The 22,762-nt window shown below is 46.1% G+C and overlaps 2 protein-coding genes across 2 annotated transcripts in view; both read right to left on the bottom strand.

The window, feature by feature from the left end:
• Positions 1-391: 391 nt before the first annotated feature.
• LOC128884631 (chondroitin sulfate proteoglycan 4) lies at positions 392-8,088 on the bottom strand. The gene is made up of 7 exons (XM_054138135.1): positions 7,836-8,088; positions 6,837-7,050; positions 6,204-6,714; positions 4,458-5,938; positions 3,466-4,191; positions 2,468-2,874; positions 392-2,374 (listed from the first exon to the last, which is right to left on the bottom strand). Exons 1-7 carry the CDS (start codon positions 7,989-7,991, stop codon positions 395-397), a joined length of 5,475 nt encoding a protein of 1,824 aa, XP_053994110.1. The 5' UTR covers positions 7,992-8,088; the 3' UTR covers positions 392-394.
• Positions 8,089-9,159: 1,071 nt separating this feature from the next.
• The window catches only part of LOC128884633 (chondroitin sulfate proteoglycan 4-like), a 38,207-nt gene continuing 24,604 nt past the window's right edge, over positions 9,160-22,762 (bottom strand). Inside the window, exons 4-6 of the mRNA XM_054138137.1 lie at positions 18,211-18,427; positions 10,884-11,478; positions 9,160-9,607 (exon numbers count right to left, since the gene is read on the bottom strand). Coding sequence (XP_053994112.1) covers positions 9,281-9,607; positions 10,884-11,478; positions 18,211-18,427 — 1,139 coding nt within the window. The 3' untranslated portion in view covers positions 9,160-9,280. The remainder of the gene's footprint in view (positions 9,608-10,883; positions 11,479-18,210; positions 18,428-22,762) is intronic.

Here is a 22,762-nt window from a genome sequence, read left to right as displayed (position 1 = left end):
ATGCGTGCGTGTAGTTAGTGTTCCAGGCGGAGTCTCTGACGTACAAAATGAAAGAAAACGAAGAGGTTTGATGGAAACTCCGATCCTCGACTCGACAGCGTTCGATCTCGTCGGTACCTCGCGAGTCGTATAAAATGTTTGGCACATTTCGGTAAAGGTGTCCGTATCAGCACACGGCGCGCCGGGAGAAAGAGTTTCCGTCAAGGTTCCGTTATAAACTCGAGGGGTTTTTGGTGTACCCTCGCGTTCGCAGAGTCCACTGCTCATTAGGCACATTAGAACCATAGCGATCGACGACCAGTCTCGAAGTAGTTCGTAATAAAAGTACAGTCTTTCAGAATTGGAGTATGTGTTACGGCTTGATTCGCGTGAAACGCGAACAGCCTTCCTTCTGCTAGACCCAGTATTGGTTTCTTCTCAGCATGGGATTGTTGGCCCTCTGGGCGGTGGCTGACTGGCAGGGTAGATCCGCCGACGTGTCGAAGCTGCTCCATTCGTCGCCGTCCGCGACGCCGTAAGGATACCTGGCCGAAACGTCCACTTCCGAGCCCGTGATGCTTTCCAGAGGGCTCAGAGGTATCACTTTGCATTGAGGTAGGGTCGACGTCATCGTAGGTAACACGGGCAACGGTGTACTAGCGGCCACGCTGTTGTGATCGTTCGCGAAGCGTTTCAAATGAGGTGTCGCTGGCATCAAGTGATCAGGTGGTCTAGGAAGAGGCATCACGCCTACCGCTGGCGTGGTTTCCGGTTTCTCCTCCTCGGCGTGCTTGTACCTGTTGTGCCTGCACCTGATGGTGACGATCACGAGCACCCCGAGCAGGAACACGCCGAGAAGCATACCGAGAAGCGGCAAGTAGTCGTTGCTCATGTTCGGCGCGATCGCCATTTCACCCTCGTGACCCACGGGGTCCATCGGGCCCCCCAAAGTGGTGTTGTTCTCGTCCATGTCCAGTTTCACGCGGAACTCGAATTCGCCCACGGCTGGCTGGAAGATCGAGGCAGCCAGGACGAACGCGAAACTGTCGACGACGCCTTCGTACTCCAACGTCGAAATTTTTTTGCACACCATGTAGATCACACCTGAAACCACTTCCTGATGGGAGAACCTGACCACCTCCTTCTCCCTGGTTCCCCGTTTCTCGCCAGACGACGACGAGCTTCTGATGATCCTCTTCACCCTGCCGAACCTCGGTTTCCTGGCGACGGTGTACACGGGGTTGCTGTTGGTCAGCTTCGCCAGCGGTGTGGCGTCCATGTGCTTCAGAGTTATTCGAGTCTTCTCCCCGGCTAAAGCGATCATGGGGTTCATGATCATCAGCGGCACCACTCTGATCTCGATTCTTATGTGCTTTTGCTCGAACCCGCTCAACCGGGCGGTGAGCTCGAGGCTGTCGTTCGACACGGTCATGTCCGTTTGCATGAACATCACGCTCTTGGACAACAGGTCGGTCTGCTTGAAACTGGCGGACGCCCCGTCCCTCACGTACAGCACACCGTACTTTGGCTTGCTAGTGATTTCGTAGACTACCAGGTCCTGTCTGGCGTTCGTGTCGAGATTCACGGTGCTCTCGGATATCAGTGCGACGTTCGAGCCTTGCTGCAAGTTCACCGGCCCGGGAACGGTGACGTTCAACCTGATCGGTAAAACGTAGACGTTGAAGACCTTGTACGTCGGGTTGAAACGACCGTCCCATACGCGGAAGTAGAACGAGGCTGTCTGAAGGGGTCCGTTGTGCTCGTACACCAGTCGGTTCGAGTCGACGTCGTGCTGAGTGAACTTGTTCACTTGACGCACCTCCGAGATGTTCTCGTTGAAGGGCAGCAGTAACAGACGGCCGTAAGTAGGCCCCGATATCACGTCGTACACTATCTCTTCCGGTGGAGTGTCAGGGTCGTTCGTCAACAGATTTTCCCTCGCTATCGTTTGATTCTGATTCTGCACCACCGTGATGGACGGATCCTTCGTGGTCAGCTTGAATGGCTCGTCGTTTACAGGCTCGACGATCACCGACACGCTGGTGTTGCACAGGAGGATATGACCAGGCGTCAGGTAAAGGGAGAAGTAGATACGATCTTCCAAAGTATCCGAGTGATCGTGGTAATACGCGATCTTTCCACCCTCGATCTGAGGCTGAGAGAACGTGGTCACGTTCAAGTCTGGAACGATCATTACGTGACCGTGACTGGGTTGGCTGACCAGTCTCGAGAGCACGGCCGGGTTCTCGATGCCAGCGTGGGTTTGGAGGAACGACACGATTCCACTGATGTTCATGATCACTTGAGCGGAGCCTCCTTCCTCGACTCTCACGTTCTTCGCGGAGATGTACCTGTCGAGACCGCCACTGGACACGGAGATGTCTATCTGAAACACCTGCGAATGGAACGTTCGTTAAAATCAGCTGCTTTTCGTTTAATAAGAAGCTTCGAAAGGGTTGGAAACGCCCTTCGAGATGCGTATACTTGCCTGGTTGGTCAAGGATTCCGCGAAGTGCGCTTCCACGTCGAACGTGAACGAATCGTTGGCGGCCAAGTCCATGAACTGTTTAGTGTGCTCGTAGAATACTTTGCTCCCGTTGATATCTCGTTGGGAGAATCGGTCGACATTCAGCCACGCGCCCTCGCTCGTCTCCATGATTATTTTTCCTAGATGCGGCCCGTTGCGCACCGTGTACTTAATTTCTCGCGCTTGGTCCGAGCACTTGGTCATCAACAACTTATCCGATATCAGTTTTCTAGTTAGCGGGAAGACGTTCAACGCGGCGTTGTGTTCGATGGACAATCGAATCGGCTTGGTGGCTACCGATATCGTGTAAGGCTCGGACGTATGCACCCCGTCGTTTAGAACGAAATTGAACTCAGCATCGGATCCATCTGAAACGGAAGTTCTCCTTTATTTACTTACGTGGTTAACCCTTTGTACTCGAGGCCCTTTTTTCTGGTATCTGTCAGGTGACGCTTTCTTGAGACGCTTTCTTAGCATTCTATTGTCACGAATGCTAAGCTTAGATCGACTTCGAAAAGGAGATCTCTAATTTGAGATTTGAGAATCAGGTCACCTTTGCCTTAACAACAATCATTTTATCGAAACTGTTCGCAGAAAATACTAGTCTAACTTTTTGTTTCTATACGACTGAAACTTATTTTCGTTGAATTTAAGCTAGTGCTTATTTTTACAATTCTATGTTTATTCGTTTTCTTTAACATCTCGTCTTCGGAATTAATTTATTTCATTCCTTAAATATTCCTACCCTCTATGTTTATTGAAGAAATTTGTTTACATTACATGGTGGGTTTAATGTTTCCAAGTGTATGTTTGCATGGTGCATAAATATTTATAACGAAATATTCATTTGGTAATATCAAAACTATTATTTATTTTAGTCAAACTTCTTCAATGGACATAGAGAGTACGCGTTAAGATTATACTGAAATAAAAGTAGTCAGCCTATCTACAGCACTCACTCGTGTGTGTGAAAATGATCTTCGACTGGTCAATCTGTTCCTGGGTGAAATTGTAAACGTCCACCTCCGGAGAGGACGTGGTTGATATAAATCCGTTTCTAACTCCGGTGACGTTGAACGTCAACTCCCGCGCTGTCGTGTCGTTATCAACGGCTGCCAGACTATCTGGGGTCAAGACGATCGAACCACCCTGCCAGACCGTTAATTTTGTCCTGTTGACCAGCACAGACAGCTCGTCGTTAACGGGTTCCACCGTCACCCAAACGTCGAAGGGCTCGCTGGCTTTGTCCCCCGCGACAAGGACCATCTTGAACGAGTCTTTGGAGGTCTCGTCGCCGTTATGCTTGTACGATATTATGTTCGCGGTTAGGTGTTTCTGCGAGAACTTCTTCACTGGAGCGTTCTTCGTTGCATCTAGAACGGTACCGTGCCTCGGTTTCTCGGTGATCCGATAGTCCGTCACCTTGCCAGAGTAGTAGGGAGTGAGGATCGAGAAGTTCTTCTCGTGTAGCGTGGCACTCTTCCCTTCGACCACGACGAGACCTTTCGCCTCGACGTACAGCTTCTCTGGGACGATCACGAAGTTCACGCTCAGGTCGCGCAGCCACGTTATCCCGTTCGTCGCGTCGACGACGAACTTGTCGTTGGTCTGGTTTATCACCGACTGCACGTAGAAAACTCTCCCCTCGTTCACCATCTTCTGGTCGAACGACTTGACTGCGTTACCTATGGTTTTTATATTCGTCGTGTTAGGTGAATAGTACGCGCAAGAGTATGTCGTACGTTTTACGAGCTTGTAACTTAAAATGTTAGAAGATGGGCGAAACCCTAGACTTGGAAAAATCTGAAGTTTGCCGATATGTTTGTCTCGTTTCCTTCTGTGGAAAATGTTCAAGAGAGGAAACGAGACAAACATATCGGCAAACTTCACATTTATTCGAAGATAATGAATTATTACCTATGTAATAGTAATACTAGCAGTGAATTATTACCAATGTAGTCCTCTCGAGTTTCGTCGCTGTGCTCGTCGTGAGTCTGCAGCTCCAAGTACCCGTTCTGCGGCCACTCCTTCAGGAAGTAAACTATTTCGGAGTCTGGTATCTTGGGATGCATGATTTCGAAGCTCTTTCTGTTCAACAGGACGCTCGTCGCCTCTTCTACGAACACCGTCTTATTATTCTGAACGATCAGTGGTTGCCAGTAGCTTTCAGGGTAGATCTTGATCGGAAAGACGCCGTCCGTTTCGGCGCCTTTCGTCGACACCTTGAACTTGAAGTCGTCCTTCACCAACGACCCACCCAGGTGTTTGTACGCCATTATACCGTGTCGCAGGTCCTCCTCGGTGAAGGTGTTCGCTTCGTTGCCGTGTTTAAGTAGTATCCCGTGTTTCGGTTTCTCCAGCACCACGTACTTGATGTTCTTCTCAGACGTGTACACGTTCGTTTCTATGTCCAGCTCGTCCGGGCCGAGGGTCACCGATCGATTGAACTGCACCACGGACCCATTGCTCTCCTTCAGCCTCACGTAAGGCGAACTGGCCTGAACCTCTAGGACGCCAGCCGTGTAAAAGTGTCCATCGGTGACGCCGAACTCGAACTTGCCGTGATCCTCGCCCTGGTGCTTGAACAGTATCTGTCCGTCATCGATGTCCTGCTGACTGAACTCGTGGATCTGCACCGAGGGATTGGACAACCTGTAGATCTCGTACCTCTGAGTGTCCCGTCTCGTGTAGATCAGCTCGCTGGGCTTGGTGTCGACGTCCTTGTCCATGTACGCCAGGTCCTTGCTGGTGAGCAACCTCTCGCCTCTCGATACAACGTGGAACACCCTATTCACCACGCGTTCCGGCGCGTTGTCGTTCTTCATCGTCACCTCGACGCGAAATATACCGACGTACATGAAGTCTACAGCGTCCACGGCCACGGCCACGAACTGGAACGAATCCTTCCGCGTCTCCGAGTCGTCGTGAACGTAGTAGACCCTGTGCGAGGCCAGCTCCTCGGACGAAAAGTAGAGGGTGTCGTTTCGCGTGTGAGCCTTTGAGTTGTTCGTGACGGTCAACCAGCCGTGGCGAGGCTCCATCGTCAGATTGTACATCAACGAAGCGACCCCGTAGTCCTTTAGATTCGTCTTTTGAATTCTCACCAGTTCCCTCGAGCCTTCGTCCACTTGGAGCACCTCCAAACTGTCCAATGGCTTCACGTTCTTGCTGAGGTAGTGCCTGAGCCTTAGGCTTGTGTGCAAATCGACGCACTGCGGCGCGCTCACTTTGAAACCGAACTCGTCGACGATCGTTGAATAGGCCCTTTTGAACAGACGATACTTGAGCCTGCCGGAGTCGACGTCTTCCTGAGTGAACTGGTCCCCGACGTTCAGTTTCTGACTCGACAGGAACAGGTTACCGTACCGTGGCCCCGTCTTCACGGTGAAGACGATCTTGTTGAACGCGGTCACCAGCGGGTTCGTTTGGTATCTGTAAGAGGTCACCGAAACGGTAATAAGAATATTGTAGTATAAGGAGCCAAACGAGAAGTAGTAGGTAAAGCGGTCGACTGTGGATCCGAGGATCGTTGATTCGAATCTCGGTGCCTTAGTTTTCGTGTGCCTACAATATCGTTGATCTTTACGTTACGTACGCACAGAGTGTTTAACTACGGTCGGTCGTTCTTTCTCAAAAAGACCAGCCATCTATAGTTAAACACTGATCGCGTGTCGAGACCATATCGTTATTTTGATACCTGAGGTTTTGTCCGGTGACTGCCACCTCGGCGACGTTGGTGAAATTAACGGGCACCTTCTTGGTTTGCTTCAGCTCGAGATCGATGAAGGTGACACGAAAGTCGTAGGTGTGCGATGCCCTGACTTCCCTGACGCTTACTTGAAATTTGAACTCGTCCTGATTGGGGCTACCCTCGTTGTGGAGGTAGCGAACGGTGTTCAGCTCTACGTCCTTGCTCGTGAAACGATCCACGTTCGTCCAGCTGCCGGAGACGTCCTTCAGCTTCTGAATAGCGCCGTATTGGGGCGGCGAGACGACGTCGTAACATATGTCGATAGTGTTGTCGTCGGAGTTGGTGGCGAAGGATAGGTTCGCAGGCGTCAGATACGAGAAGGATCGGTGCACTACGACCAGACCCGTGTTGTGCATTAGCTTGATCTCCAAGGGATGGGCCGCCACCCTCAAGCTCGCCGGCTTGCTCCTTTCTATCCCGTCGCTGACCTGGAGGTCCAGTTTCGCGTTCGGCTTCGCTGGGAATGGCAATTAAAGCGAGCATTGAATTATCGAGAAACGGCTATATAATTGTAAGTATACGCGGCCGATCAAACAGCGCTTAGTTCGTTTGCGTTTCGAATATCGATGAGAATGTTACCGTTTCCACGGTGCACGTAGGCAATTAATCCTTGCATTAATTCCGCCTGGGTAAACGTGTCGATGGGCCGCGACGGGTAAGTCACCCTCTCGACGTAGCCGGCGTCTGCATCGTAAGACCGTCCGGTATGCAAGACCGTGTAAACCAACATGTCCGATGGCGTGTCGGCGTCGATAGCCCATATCAACTCTTTCGTCAAAATTTTCCTCGTGCCCTGAAAAGGGTGAAATTGTTCGTGATTGCTATCCGTGAGACGAACGACGTTAAGCTTAACGCAACGTTGACCATTCGCTAGTAAACTCGTGTTTGTACTTGCACAAGCTTTGTTCACCGTGTTATGTATGTAGAATATTTCATTTCAATTCGTTACATCGGTAAAATATAAATAAAGTTTATTGCAGTTTATTTGGATTGTTTTAATTTCACATTCAATTACGAAATAATAGCCGGTGACGTGAACTCGTTCCTGTGCAAAATTTCCGGTCAACAATGCGTTAGGAAATAACATCTATCTGTCTATAATGAAAAATGTTTGAAGTACGTATTATCGATTTCAGGGATGAGACTACAGGTGGGGAGGCTATCGTCAACCTGGATCGCGTTGTTCTAGCCCGTTTGCTTAATTATTTTTCGATTTTTTAACCGAAGAACTTTAAACAAGCGCGATCTTGAACGCCGGAACAGGTCGACGAGCGAATTTTTACGGTAAGAGGAATTATCTCATCCAAGAAGATTGAAGCACCAAGCGGTTAATTAAGGGCAACGACTGGAGCGACTTAAATCGATTTCGTTACGACTCGACTGCCGCGTTCCCTGAAGACGGGCCACAATTTCTTCAATTCTCGATTAATTGATTTAGCGGGGAGGGTCGCGCGGGGTAAGTGTCGGGCATTTTGCGCCAATTACGACTAACTCGGCCCGTAGCTCCCCGCCAGATGGATCTTCCGGAGGAGAAAATTTCACGGGCGTATACAAGAATTGATGGTCTTTGTGTCTTACTTGAGCCAGACGCAGCACTTTCGCGGTCGATATGTCGAGCAATGGCGGATCATTAACGGGCGTCACGTTGACGTGAAGCGGAAACCTTAGTCGTCCTTGAAGGTAGCCAGGCAACGTGTAACCGGTTCCTGGCACCAGTGTCACTTCCAGGATCATACTGTCCTCTGTGGTTTCGCTGCCGTCGTGCACGTATTGAATCTGTCAGAAATTTGATCGCAATAATCAGACGATTTGCCATGACGGAGAACGATGTTTCCAGGAACCTATGGATATGTATGTTTCAAAGAGGAGGGCGTGGCATCGAGTTGAAATAACAATTGAAAAAATGTTCTCAACTCGTCTCTTTGTTTGTAAATAGGATCCCAACGGTATTCGGTCTCGGGCTCGAAGGAACAACTGTCCATAAGAAAAAAAGAAAACATGTGGTAAAATTTCCTTAGCGCGTTTCACACGGATTGTTTACATTGTATTTCTAACGAGGCGCGTTGAGCGATACAGAGCGAAACGAGAAATTCTCCTCGCCGTGTTTTACGTTTTGCTTCCAAGACGGGCGAGTTCTACGTCTCGAAATTCTCGAGTTTCTTTTTCCTTCCTCTTCCTTAACGAACCAATAAATTCTTTAATATCGCGAATATCTCTGGTATCTCCCGCGCAGCACGCCATTTTTAACGCTTTAAACAAAATTTCCTTTATATTCTTAGCCATTGTGAATCATCGCCAAGGTTAAATCCGTCTCCCGTCCGTAATTAAAATTAATTAAAGCGGCAGAGGCGGGTTTATAAATCGACGATTAGCATACAGGATCGACGTGTCTGCGCGTTGCCTCGGCTAAGATCCTCCGGGATGAAGCTTAGGGGGTGGTTCGGGTAAACGTCGGGAAAGAAATAACTCGCGGTAAGGCGCAGGGTAACGTTAAAGAATACGCGGTCCCGGGTCGATGTAAACCCACGAAAAACCATTAATGAGCGGTGGTGGGTGTTTATAAATAGAGCACCGTCGCTGGATAAATCGAGTGCAAGTAGAGGAGGACGACCACGAGAGTTTCTGACGACACGGCGACGCTACACGGACCCCCACGGTTCTAAAGTTAGTCCTTGTGTCGCTAACTATCTATAGCTCGTTTCGGCTCTATGACGACCTGGAAGAACGCACGATTTTCCCCGTTCCTTTTTTCGCTCTCGCGTTATCAGACATCGATTAACGTGTTTCAAATTAAAGTGTACTTTTTAGCGAGCTAATTGCATGTTTGCGGCATGGTAGCGAAGCACAATGTGGCCCACGGGCAAAATTGAATTTGGCATACTTGTTAAAGAGTATTCGAACATAATCGTCGGTATTAATTTCGTTAAGTAACGAATATCAGCGTTCGCGATCGAAGAATGAATTCGCTTTCAATTTTCGACGTAGAATGAATTTCGTTTTAAAGCGAACGCACTCGCAAGACGTCAGCCATATACCATGGTATTGTTTTTAGCGAATTTGAAGGACTCCACGTGGTTCGGTGGAAGTGTATTTACCTTATCGCGATTAACGTCTTGGAGAGTGAAGGAATGCTCGGTTCTGGTCGTCAAGAGATTCAGGACTAAGGTTCCATAGGTGGGCGGCGTTACCAAGGTGAAGATAACACCGTCCTCTTCCACCCCGTATTTAGCGATGTCTAACACCATGGCAATGTTATCACTCGTCACCAGTACGTGTTTCCCCTCGGATACCACCAGAGGACTCAGCGAGAGGATCTCCAGGTTCACGGGTAAATTCATCTTCGAATAAACCTATGGAATTCCAGATCAAATAAAACATTACAGAGAGAACAAAAATGCTTGAACCCTTCGCTGCACAGAATTGTGATCGGAAGACACGTAAACCCCTCCGGAACGCACAATAAACTACGTATATGTTTTATTACTCGATATTACCAATCTACAATAATTTTCGTTTATCGATGTTTTAATAACTTTGTTTACTCGCAACTGTTTCCTTTCGAAATGAAACGCAAACATTTCCAGGAACATTTCGAGATTATTTTGCGCGAGTGATGGCGGTTTATTTCGCGTCTACTCAACGTTCCTGAGGGTAAAAAAAAATCATTGCAGCGAAAGGTTAATAAAGTAGGAACCAGATCATTTCGCTTGGATTTATGAAACATTTTTTATGGGGAAACGTTGAACTATGTCCACGGGAAATATTCGATATTGCCTCTGCTCATTTCGACGCGAGCACGAACACGCTTCTTTTATCTCCCGGGCAGCAATGTTCAAATTGCTGTTTCGACGCGTATAACGCAATTAACGTACTTTATATGAGAGAGTTTAACGTTTTATTACTCGATAGATTTCAGATTGATACGGGATCGCGAACATCGCCTCGGCAATGTTCTCCGCGCGAGTATGTTGCATAAATCCGAACGAACGTATCCCGTTGTCGCGTATGAAACGGTAGACTTTTCGTTGCGGTGAGAGATTTGTTAAGAGATTTATTACGCGGATCGAGAGAGTACAATACAGGTTCGGGAATAGTGCGACTCGAAGATGCCAGTGAAAACTGGTTTTAGTCGAAGTCAAACAAGAGTCGGTGAGAAAATGCATAGAAAACCGAGAGCAGGAAAAGGAGGAGGTAGGGGAGAGAGGGGAGAAAAGAAAAGAGAAAAGGGTTTTTTTTAAAGTAAGTCAAGTGGGCTTTGTCAGGAAGTGGCCGAGTTGTCGGGAACCGGGCAGAAAAGACGAAGGACAACTGCAGACCCTTAAAAATCTTCCACTGTTACAAGGATAACTGCGAAAAAGAGGGGATCCAGAAGATCTCTCTTCGAGTCCTTGGATCCTACATCGATCATCGTTTCCTCGAAACGATTTTAATTTTTTTATATTTTATTTTTCGTGACTATCTCGAAACAACTTGAACGATATTTCTGTTAGCCTCGCAACATCTCTCTGATTCGTGCAAAAATTCTGTTACAGTTCCGTCACCGATCGACCAGCCTCCGCAGTTGGATGTTAATGCGAGCGAGAAGCTTTCACCGGATACGAGCATTGTCTTGGAACAACGATTTGCCTTGTAATCCGCGACGTAGTTCGGCTCGATGCACAACGGTTGGTCGCAGTCGCACTTGAACGAGCTAACGCCCAGCTGGGAGCAAATTGCGGCAGAAACGCAGGGCACAGCCTCGATGCACGGATATCCCCAAACACAGCCGACCACGATGCCCTGGCTGATCTTGACGTCGGGCAGACCGAGTTTCTTGTTGTCCAGCAGCATGTTTCGCAGGCAACCCTTGTAGCTGACGTCCCCGGACTTGAGGCCTTTCCCTAACGCTTTGGCGCGTTTGTTCAGCTCCGTGCCGCCCACGTAGAGGGTGTCCGCCAAGTCGAGGTAACGATTTCCGCCCGACGGCAACGTGATCGTTTTTTCCTGTCGGTCCACGGCGATCCCGATTCCGCTCGGATTGAAATCAACGACCACGCGATGCCATTTGCCGTCCGCCACCGGCGTGCCGTGTATCAACTCCGTCGGTCCGTTCCCTTTGTTCATCAGAAGACGAATTTTACCCTCGAACAACTCGATCCCGAGGTAATCGGCGTACGATGATTGCCCGGTGTTGTAGAGAAGCAGACCGGTCTCAGCTCCGGTCTTCAGCTCGAACTCCCATCTGCAAAGCGGGTCAGAGAAAATTGGAAGGAAGTCGACGGGGGTGGGATCGAACCCAAGGACGATCCGGGCTTCCGGCTTACGCGACGAACTTCAATGCACCGAGAATAGCGCTTCGACTCCGTTGAAAAGCTGTTTATCTGATAGGCGTCAAATTGTTCGCGACAAGAAATTCTTATTCGACCCCAATTAAACTTTCTTCGATCATTCTACCGAACCACTCGTCCTGGCAACCTCATCACGCAACGCTCGAACGTATGGAAAGTTCACAGCTACCTTTCTCAATCCTTCGGTTCTTATATTTTGACGTCAAACTTACCACAGTTGGTCGAATTAGTCGAACGAGTCCGTAGTCTCTTAAATAAAATATATATAAATCATACAGAACCACCGCGTTATTCGATTTAGTGACAAGTGAAATATTTTTGCACTCTATCGTAAAAGATGTCTTTGAATCTAAAAGCTCGTTAATTTCTTCTGATCGAAGATTTGCAGAGAACAAATTGCCGATACTAACAAATTACTTGTATCGCAGCTGGGCATTAGAAAACAATGTCAAAACTGTGTAACGACGTCTTCGGGGGCATCGAAGATAGAGATGGAATTTCGCAGTTGGCTTCTTCGCCCTCTGGCTTCGGGTCTGAATGGTCTCGCTAAACTGTTAAGGGAGCGTTAGCGGAATTCAGAGTTTCTTAACTGTTCGAGTAGAATTACCTGGCCGTTTGCATCTTTCGCTTTCTGGGAAAGTTCGGCTGTTTCGCGTGAAACGTGACTCCACAATTGATTTACACGCTTTAACCTGTAGACGCTACATAAGTTTCTCGATCGTAAGCGACTGTGTTCGCGTAATTGAAAATATGTAAAGACGATTCGACTAGACGAACATCAAAAGCAGTTAAGTTAATAAATAGTTCCACGGTAATGGGTGCAACTGTCGTTATTAAACATTTTCGAATGCTGGGAAGTTTTCAAAATAAACTTTGAGAATATGTAAAGAGAATAACGATGACTTTTTTTTATTTAACTTTCGGTGCTAATAGTTCCCTGAAAATAAATGTCATCCTTTTGTTTCGAAGCGTCAATACAGCATCGATACTCTCCGTCATGTGCAAAGTAAAGAATTTAATTTCCACAAATATTGAGAACGTTCCGTATTTCTAAATTACCGTTTCGTTATAACTTCCTTCTAGATACATTAACGAGAAATATTTATCAAAGTTAAATTCTCAACTTTATACGCGGCCGAACGCTGCCGTTTGGTGGTACTTTATCGATAATACAATATTAATTTCTAAAAAGTTGACTAATTTAATCATACGAGCATATCGGGTAAACACGTTAATCAATTTTGCGACTTATATTTTTCACTCTCAATTAATTTTTAAAACAAACGAACGTTTAATACGACTGTTATTCTAGCTCGATACGAATCGAGCGCGTGCCCACGAGTCAACTGTTCTATGTAAACTAGATCGTAACGTACAAGTACATTACCATATTTGTGCATCGATATGAAGTCTGTAGTTACAAACGATTAATTTCCCGTATCTCATTACGACCACAAGGACACAGCAATTAGCGTGTTGCCTGTGCATTGTGCGTACTACTAATAGAGAAAAGCATTTTGGTACTGGTGGCGGTAGATGCTTGTTGTGGGAAAGCATGCGAGGAGAAAAGGTAGGGAGCGTTTCATTCTGGGCCTGATAGTGGACTCGTCAGTGCGCTATTTGAAGGAAGGTCGAAGGTAGGAAGGTAGGTAGGAAGGTAGGAAGGTCGCGTTGTAAATACGTTGGAAGGTGACACGAACGGTACGAAAAGTTTTGAACGAGTCGTGCGCGTGGGATGGAAACGGTGCTCAGTCGTTGGATTTGATTGCGATTAACGTCCTGTTTACACGCTCACGGTCGAAAGTTCATCGCGACGCTTAAGGACGTAAACATGGCCGAACGACACGCCGACGCTTTTGTTTTCGGAAGGATATTTGCGGTGGACCGGGTTCCGGCGCATCGGTCAACTCGTCAACCGCAGGACGTCCAATGATTTCTAAGGAGAATGGAGTTACCCAGCGATTGTTTCGACACCGTTCGCGGACGCAACAGGTACTGTACACATTTATTCTCGCGAGCAAGGGTCGAATTAAGAATCGCAACGGGGCGCGCTTTTAATTCGGAGAGACAAAGACTTTCGAGCGTTGATTCTGTACGCGGTATGAATCACGGTCCTGAAGGACACCAGAGAAACCTCTTCTCGAGTCCCGACGGAAATGAAGTTTACCGAGCTCGCGAGCGTCGGGCTCGATGGGACACGAACGCGTTTGTTACCGACGCGTAAGAATCAGTAATTTCGTTAGTTGTGCTTTGATTGTTGAAAGATTTCTACGATATCGAACTTTCAAATGTACTCCGTCGTACCACCCAGGTTTCTGGTACGGTAGCGCGTCTCTTACGGTCGTTTCTTATTAAAAAAGAAACATTAAACATCCTGTCTCTCGGAAATATGAATTCGAATAAGAGCGCGAAGCTTTCTCTGTCTCTCGCCAGGAGGCGTAAGACGCGGGGCGCCATTGTTGTAAATTGGCGGGATCAGACGTTCCATCCCTAACGTGCGATAACATGTGGAAGCATCATGTAGAAAAAAAAAACAAAAACAGAGTAATAGGGAATAAAGGTCGATTCAGACTATACGACACGTACCGGCACCGACACGACAAAACATTAAAACACGCGTTTCAATGGAACTATTTACACTTAACAAACGCCGATCTGAACGTTCCGTCAACGGGAATAATGCGAATAGTTCCATTAAGGGGCTATCAATATGGAATATCAAAAAACGAAAAAAAAAATCACTTTTTGAAAAATTTTTTTTTATTCAAATTTAAGCGGTTCTGAACGATTCTACGCAAAGAAAATTGAATTTGGAGCACTAGAAGTGGTAAAAAAAATTTTTTGAAAAAAAAAAAATGGAATTTTGTTTTACACAAAAATTTCTTTTTTTCTCAAATTTATTAATTTTATCTAATTTTATTTATTACTTTATTAATTTATTCATTAATTTTATCAAAATCGATTACGACACTGCTTTTTCGGAAAATTACTGTCTTCTTACCCTATGGCTGTGACCAAGGTGTAACCGCGTCTCCGATCTGACTGTCGTTGTTTTCGCTTCGAGAAAGTTGTCAGTTGTATTTCCTTATATTTTTTACAGGTTTTATCGCGTTCTTTTTACTAACTTCATGTCGTCGAACTTTCTTTGTGAGAAAAGAAGAAATTTTGTGAAAAACAAAAAAATTTTTCAAAAAAATTTTTCTACCACTTCTAGTGCTTCAAATTCAATTTTCCTTCCGTAGAATTGTTCAGAATCGCCTAAATTTAAAAAAAAAAAGTGATTTTTTTTTTTCATTTTTTGATGTTCCAATATGTCCCGTAAGACGCGTGTTTTAATGTTTTGTCGTGTCGGTGCCGGTACGTGTCGTTGCCGGACCGTGACGGTTCGTGTCGTACAGCCTGAATCGACCTTAACGCGAGCGTTCGTAGCTGGTATTTCCCCATTCCAATTTTCTTGGAACACGGTCGATTTATTTGTAATTTTTGTTTTCGCTTAATTCCCGTTCGAAGCTTCTAGCTCGTCTCGAACGAGGCACGATATCGCTTGGCCCAATTAGTTGGTATATAAATAGAGTCTGTACGTCTTAATGCCATTTCTCGTTCCGTATAATATCCCCCGATGAGCCCGTCAATTAAAATTTCAACCGGTACAACGTCCGGGAAAATCTGTATCGGGTTGATTGAAAAGCGGGTGTTCCGTGGCCGCGCCACGGCGGGCTTAACCGTCTTATAAATCACGTATACAGATGAATTTATTATCAAGCACGGCGGATCGATGCCTGAAAGCGCTCGCGCGTCGTTCAATATTTATTCAATACCTCGGTACAGACGACACTTCACGGGCACGATTCTCAATAGCATTAATTCCGCAAACGTCGTTTTATTCTTTTACCCCACCCCCCCCCTTCTTTTTTTCTTCTTTTTTCTTTTTATCGACGGCAGAGCTAGGAGAGGTTTACCATTGTGATTCTCGGAGCGAATCGAACGCCCTGTCCTCGAGAGTCTTTTGTTATTCTGAAAAGTGGGATCAAAGTGCCTTCGTAGAGGATACGACGAGAGTTCGTTGTAACTATTAGCGACGTCTGCGTCGTAACGCGATTACGATCGTTGTTTGGAGCTTTTCGAGTCGCTTTCATTACCTTCTCGCTGGCTTTTCTTGTTAAAAGTTACCCGGATGTTCGCGACGTTAAACCCTTCTCGTCCCCGTACATAAATCCATCGATTATTTTTTTTTTTCAACGTCATCAAGGTTGTTTCATAATTGATTTTTAATGTTTTCGACGCTACACTTTAAAAACATGGTTCGTAAAATTTCACAGGACAACCACGATCGTTATTGGAGTTACGAATACGTTAAAATTTCATTAAAAAAATTTATGGCTCGACCAGATGGACTATTTTTACCTTATTACTCACGTTCGACTGTTTATTTTGTATGCTCGATTTTCTATCGTACAAGTTGCGAACAGTAAAGCTTCTCGAACATTTTCGACAAACGAATCGAATATGGAAACGTACGAGTACATGGGAATTACATTTCATATTGACTCGAGGCTTTAAACAGACGCGCGTCCAAAATTGTCGTTGACTGTGTGGTCTTCTATTCGCAATTTCAGGAACCACTAATAACACCGGCTCTGTAAAGTGTTTAGCACTGTGCTCGTTAAACTTTAAGTCTGCTTGCCGGAAGACCGAATCGTTTTCTCGTTCACGTGAGGAAACCATGAACGCGTACAATGTTCTGTCCCTCAGAAATTTATTTCAACTATCGCGTTTATTATCAATCCACTACAATAAATACACTTCGGTTACATTTGTTCTTTATAAGTAGGATGTCTATGCAGATTCATATTCCCACGGATTTGCAAATTCATATTTCCACAGAACAAAATTTTATTTTCTAAACGGTATAATATTTATATACATACTTTTGCATTTGTGCACATTCTCGTGCATTTTACCATATTTCAACTTGGTATGAATGCATAAACATCTGCGAGCAGCTTTCATAAGGCAACCGGAAGACAATGCAACTATTTACTAATCAACATACAGGGTGTACCAGCGTAAGTGACACGGAGCTCTAACTCCAAAACTATCGGCCGAATGCAAAATTTCAAATATGGAAATTCATGGTAAAATGGGGCTCATGTTTCAGCGCGAAGAAATTTTTGTTAACTTTGTTATTTAACGAGATATGATGGTCAAGTTTCGTTTTTCAAATGGAACTATATACTTTTCAATCTTTTTTATACTCTTGTATATCGTTTGCATTTTGTAGTTTCTTGGACATTCAAATTTCCTATAAATGCATAAAGATCCGCGGTCTAGTGATAAATCAACTGGAGACTTTTTAACATTATACGTCCATACAAAAATTATATTTACTGCCACTGGCCTACTTAGATCCTCTTTCCTTAATTTCCTGGCGATAAAACATTTATGACGAATACAATTCATATTAATCCAGTCCAGAATTTACTGGAGGAGGCATGCAAAATCGGAGACCCAAAGCATTGACATTGTGGTTATTATGTGCTTACACTTGACGCGAGCCGAGCGTCGAACGTAGAAAAGGACAGATAGTGAAAGAGAAAGAGGTCCGAGCAAAAAAGAAAACACTCGACAGAAGCGTAACAATCGGTGAGTATCATGTTACACTGGTGGGTGGGGCTACTCGGGCGAAACTACGGGCAAAAGAAATAAGAATAGGCTGGCAGGGGTGGGGTTGGTATCTGAAAGACCATACAGTGTCCCAGCCTAAGTGATACGGAGCTCTCTCACTCCAAAACTATCGGCCGAATGTAAAATTTCAAATATGGAAATCGCATGGTAAAATGGGGCTCATGTTTCAGCGAGAAGGAATTTTTGTTAGCTTTGTTATTTAACGAGATATGATGGTCAACTTTCATTTTTCAAATGGAACTTTGAATTATTGAATTCTTTTAATTAACGAATTCGTCTTGAAAAGTATTATCGCATGCTATACAAATATATATATATATAGTTTCATTTGAAAAACGAAACTTGACCATCATATCTCGTTAAATAACAAAGTTAATAAAAATTCCTTCTCGCTGAAACATGATAGTTTTGGAGTTAGAGCTCCGTATCACTCAGGCTGGGACACTGTACATTTACAAGTGCATGCTAATCCATCGAGTAAGGATAGACTCTTACAAGGACCCACTTTTGCAAGATCACTAATCGTGTCATTATTATTGAATTCGTATAAACCCCGAAAATCTTACTTAAAACAGTACTCGAGGAAAATATAAGACCCGGTAGATAGACTCGATCTTTGAATAGTACCAAATTCGCCTAGACGTACCCAAAAGTGGCTCGTTTCCCTCGATACAAGGTACCAAGCGAAGTTTCCGATCGCTCGAGCGTGTCCCAATTATTCCAGCCAGCAACAACGCTAGATTTGAAGAAAGTTCGAATAGCAGGATCGAGCGGTAATTAGGAAGGAAGCAATTTTGCTTCCATTATCGCCGACGAAGGTTGAATATGAAATTAATTCGGTTACGTACGGCAGGCTTAACGGCATTTTCAACGGGGTTATGTCTGGCGAGGTACGCGCTTCGGTGTAATTCACGCGATGAAAGGGCGCTTTGGATACGTACCTCGAGCCTGAGCGCGGAATGGGCCTCGGGATCGCCGTGAACGCGCCGTCCTCCACGAAGCTGACTTCCGTGCTCCTGGTGGCGTCGAATTCCGGCGAGCAGCCCCACGTTACAGCCGTGGCCTCCGACTGGCCCTTCCTCGACTTGGCGTGTTCTATTACTCTGGCGCCGTTGTAGATTATGTCGGCCATGCAGCCCCGCAAGTAATCCGTGTGACCTAAGGGACACTCTTATTTTATATTTATTTTATCTCGCCTCCAAGATAGGAGATGGGACCCCTCGGATGGGAAAAATTCTTGGATTTTCCGTTAGGTTCTTATAGGCTGTGCGATACCTGTAGTTCACTTTGTGGGAGTTTATAAATAATTAACTATTGGAATGTTTCACTTTGTATCGAATAAAATACTATTTATTTTATTTGATTAATAAAGAGGGAATTAGAGTACCGTACGAAATCTATCAAAGAACTGACTGGTTGAAAAATCCAGTCACAGGGACCAAGATTAGTCGTCCGACAAAGGAACCATTCGTTAACGGACGTGTTCATTCGTTCAGAGAATTGCTCATAAAATGAAGTCAGAACTCTTAATTATTTACGAGCTTCTACAAAGTGAACAGCTTCACACACTCGTTCCCTTTGAAAGACTATAACCATTTGAAATACAAGGATAGATCTACCCATGTTGTGGGACCTGTATAGACAAATGTCTTTGCTACGCTTTAGCTTATGTCTCTTAAACCGTATCGCAACAATTTTGTTATATCTACCCCAGTCTCTTAGTTACGTAGGGAAACCGTACGGTATTTTAATCGTCCTGGAGTGTCGTCCATTCGGGGAACAAAATATCCGCGTATAAGGCACCAAAGTTCCCTCAAGTCAGCGATGATTATCCAACCGTACGATACTAACCCGTAAATTCGTCGAAATTAGGAGAATCGAGGATAATCGAGGACGCGATTCTTCGACGTTAGGTGTCCGCTCTTCAGTTTTATTGTCGAAATTCTTTTCACGATCGTGTACTAAAATTGCCCCGCGCTATGACGACGAAGCGGCGCGGGTAAGACGGGGCCTGGGGGGCTGTGAAAGGGGTGTTGCGCAGGTTTGAAAGGGAAGTTCCGCGGAATTGGCCGTGATCCTTAGGAGCAATACCATAAACGGTTTTATTCAAGTTACCGAAGTCGCGGGGGCATTCGACGACGCGCCGTCCGCAATTTCCTTCGAAGGAACTCCCCGCCGCGGCTGCGAGCAAATAACGAAGCGGCCGGATATTAAACTCGATAGCCAGACAATTCTTAGCCCACGGAACGCGGCAATGAGTGGGCATACTTTGGCACGAGTTCCGAAGGTATCATTTAGCGCCAGCGATCTCCGTGAAAGAGGGCTGCAATGAAAGCGTCGGTTGCAAACCGCATCGAGGTTGATGGCCGGATAATCTCAGTTTCGGAGGCTGCCAACAAGCGAAGTAGGCTATCGAATCCTTCTCCCTCCCCTCGTCGTATATGCAACGTGATCTACGAGGGACCTTCGCGCGATCGTGTTGCGACAGCGTTCATTTATCAGCTTCGAGGGAAGTATCCGCATAATGATATTCCACGATCTTCGATCGCGACGTCTCTAAACGAATTAAAATAGAACTCGTCGCACTCCATCGTTCCAAAATTTGTTCCTCGACGAATTGTTTAACACGTCGTCTGCCAGACCGATACTTATAAACTTTGATGATTATAACGTTTCACAAGGGCCCGTGTCAAAGTTACAAATTTTTATATTATTTTTCCTAAAATTAAGGTGGTCAATTAAAGTCAAGATGGACTCGTGCGATTCGTATATAGTCAAAGGAGTAAAGTTTCGTTGAAATCTACGGAACGATTATCTCAAGGTATCGGTTCGTTGGTACACCTAGTGCAAGGCGACAGCGCACCTGCGCCAAGGTAACGCGAGTCGCGTAAGTGAGCGAAAGGGAGTGGTGTTTACGAGCACGGGATCGCGATGATATTTTCCACTAGGGATGGAGGGGCGGGAAGGGGAGGGATGAAAGCGGTATTGCAATAAACCGAGTCGTTCACAGTGCGGTGAATCGCTCGTCCCGCAACCCTGCCGCAGCTACCATTCTACGTGATCCTACTGCCTGCATCACGATTACATTAATTGGAGAAGTTTCGAGGACGGGTTTTTCCTGGCCGACTAAAGATACCGCGGATAACCGCTAAACGGACCGAGGTCACCGTGGAAATATCCCTACGCGATGTACTCGCGGGCTCGCGAACGACTCTCCGGAGAATTTTAAGGATGCGTCGCGGTTTTGTGTACGTACTTGCTTATGAATGACGCGGAATGAAACGGTTTACGACCGTTCAAGATACGATCGTAATAAGCTTCCTGCTCCGCGATCCGCGACTCGCTTTAATGGCCCTACAAGTTCATAATTCGAGTAACCGTCGCGCGATTCGAAACAGTTGTTTATAGGCTGGGGATGTTTATCCATTCACGGCAAGCGAAAGTAGGGGAAAATGTACGAGGATGTACGTAAATGGAAAAATATAGAAAATACGTGTTACGCTGTTTGGAAGACGTGCATAAAAATTGGATAAAAGTCGACGGTCGAGTTATCTATAACATAGACGTTATATTTCTGGCGGAATGCGATCCTACAAGTTGCGTTTTTATTCATCGCAGGGCTGTCCTGATCTGCGATCCAACGAGCAGAACGTAAAGGTAGAGAGGAGTGGAGTCGTTCCGGATGTAGGTTTGGGTTAGATCAGTCTGTGTCTTTCCTTTCGATCGCGCTTGAAAAATGAAAAAATCAATGAAATGAAAAAATCAAACGTTGCTGTCAGCGGAGTTACTATTTCTCCTTTGTACGGAGCGAACACTTTCCTCGAATTTCCCCGTTCGCTATTTTCGTAGAATGGCGCGTTTTCGGCCGTCGCCGGAGGCCATCTTCTTGCACGCGACTTCAGAGCGGGGAGTTACAAAGGGTTAACGTCTACGACGCGTAGGAGCGTGCGTTTTCTAGGATATCGCAATATCGCGAATGGTTCTCGTCGAATCCTTCGCAGCCATAAAACGGAGTCATAAAATAAATAATTTCCCATGTCGCCGCGTCCGAGATCGTTCGATTTATTTGAACGTTACCGAGATCGAATGCTCCGCGACGGAACATTGACGCCGATATCTTGCCGGTGTATGTACTTTTATTGATTTCGCCCGGGTATCGAATGTACGTCTAGCGGGGAATATTCTCTGTATTTCCGCATAGTCGCGGAAACGTCACTCGATAAACGAAACTTGCGCCCGAGGATTTCAAAGGGAAGTACCCAGGCTATACGTGCATGGAAAATTCTAACTCCTCTGTGCATATTATACGAGCAAACACGCTAGGGAGTGTATTGGCAACCGTTCTCTTCCTTGGGCTAATACAGGGTGTTAGAAAAAGGTGGGCAAATTTCACAGGGTTAACGCTAAACCTACTGAGCTTCATTTGTAACTATTTCTAACGCGATAGGATAAATGACTACTCTTAAAGACACATTTTTTCGTTTAAATGCAAAAGAACCTGGTATTGAATATTTTGGTATTGTCGGGTTCGCGGTGGCCCAGCTATTGTGTAATCTTTTTCAAGACTTCGTATTCGTGCGCACTTTAGAAAGCCTTCGATGGAAAATGAATATGTAAGGCATCGCGGGCTCGAGTTTACACGAACCGTTCCCCAGGTTCCGGTCGCCCAGAAACAATCCCGAAGGAACGTCCAGTATTTTATTAACGTCTCAGCAGGTATGCGAGATTCCAACGCCGAAAAGTGAATTCTTACGGGCCAGGTCGAGAGCCAGCTCGCTTCTTTTCCCGTTCTTTATTCCTCGTTTCGGGAATTCAACCGGCGGATGGGGGTGGGGGTGGGGGGCGAGGGCAACAGGAATTAATAAGAGCTTCCGCCTTGGTGGGGTCGGCTATGTCGTAGCATGGGGTACAAATGAATTGTCATGAATATGTAAATTGAATTTCGAGCTGGTCGCCGAGCGTTGCGCGAGATGCTCGAGGCGGATAACGGCGTGGAAAGGGGTGGGGCAGCTCCGGTTGCTCTGTGTTTGTACCAATCGTATTCAATTTGGTACACGTCACCTCGGCTACCTTCCGATGAATTTTTGCTTTTTATTCCCGCGGCTCTATTCCATCCAGCGTGCTCCGGGAAAATTATTGCCGTTCTCGTTGGGTACCGCCTCGTAAAGCAATCGTAATCACGCGCGCTTCGATTCACCCCCGCGAAAGTGGCCGTGGGACTCGCTTACGCTTGTACCGGGGTAATTCATAATATGTTTGCCACTCGAGCCGCTTTCACCGAGAATAATCTCGACGAAGAGGGCCGCGATCATCCACGATTCCAACGAAACGGTTCGACGCCTCAACGACGGAAACTCTTGGGACCCGATCAAGTGAGGTTTCTCGCGACAGTTTTCCACTTTGAAGATACTGTTAGCTCCCACCATAGACTCCATCGTATGACGATACGATATCATCTCATATCGGTTTTCCGATGTTTACCTCGATGGCCGA

This window comes from Hylaeus volcanicus, chromosome 1, assembly GCF_026283585.1.
Source record: "Hylaeus volcanicus isolate JK05 chromosome 1, UHH_iyHylVolc1.0_haploid, whole genome shotgun sequence".
Classification (NCBI taxonomy): Eukaryota; Metazoa; Arthropoda; class Insecta; order Hymenoptera; family Colletidae; genus Hylaeus; species Hylaeus volcanicus.
This window is presented reverse-complemented; position numbering and strand designations above follow the sequence as displayed.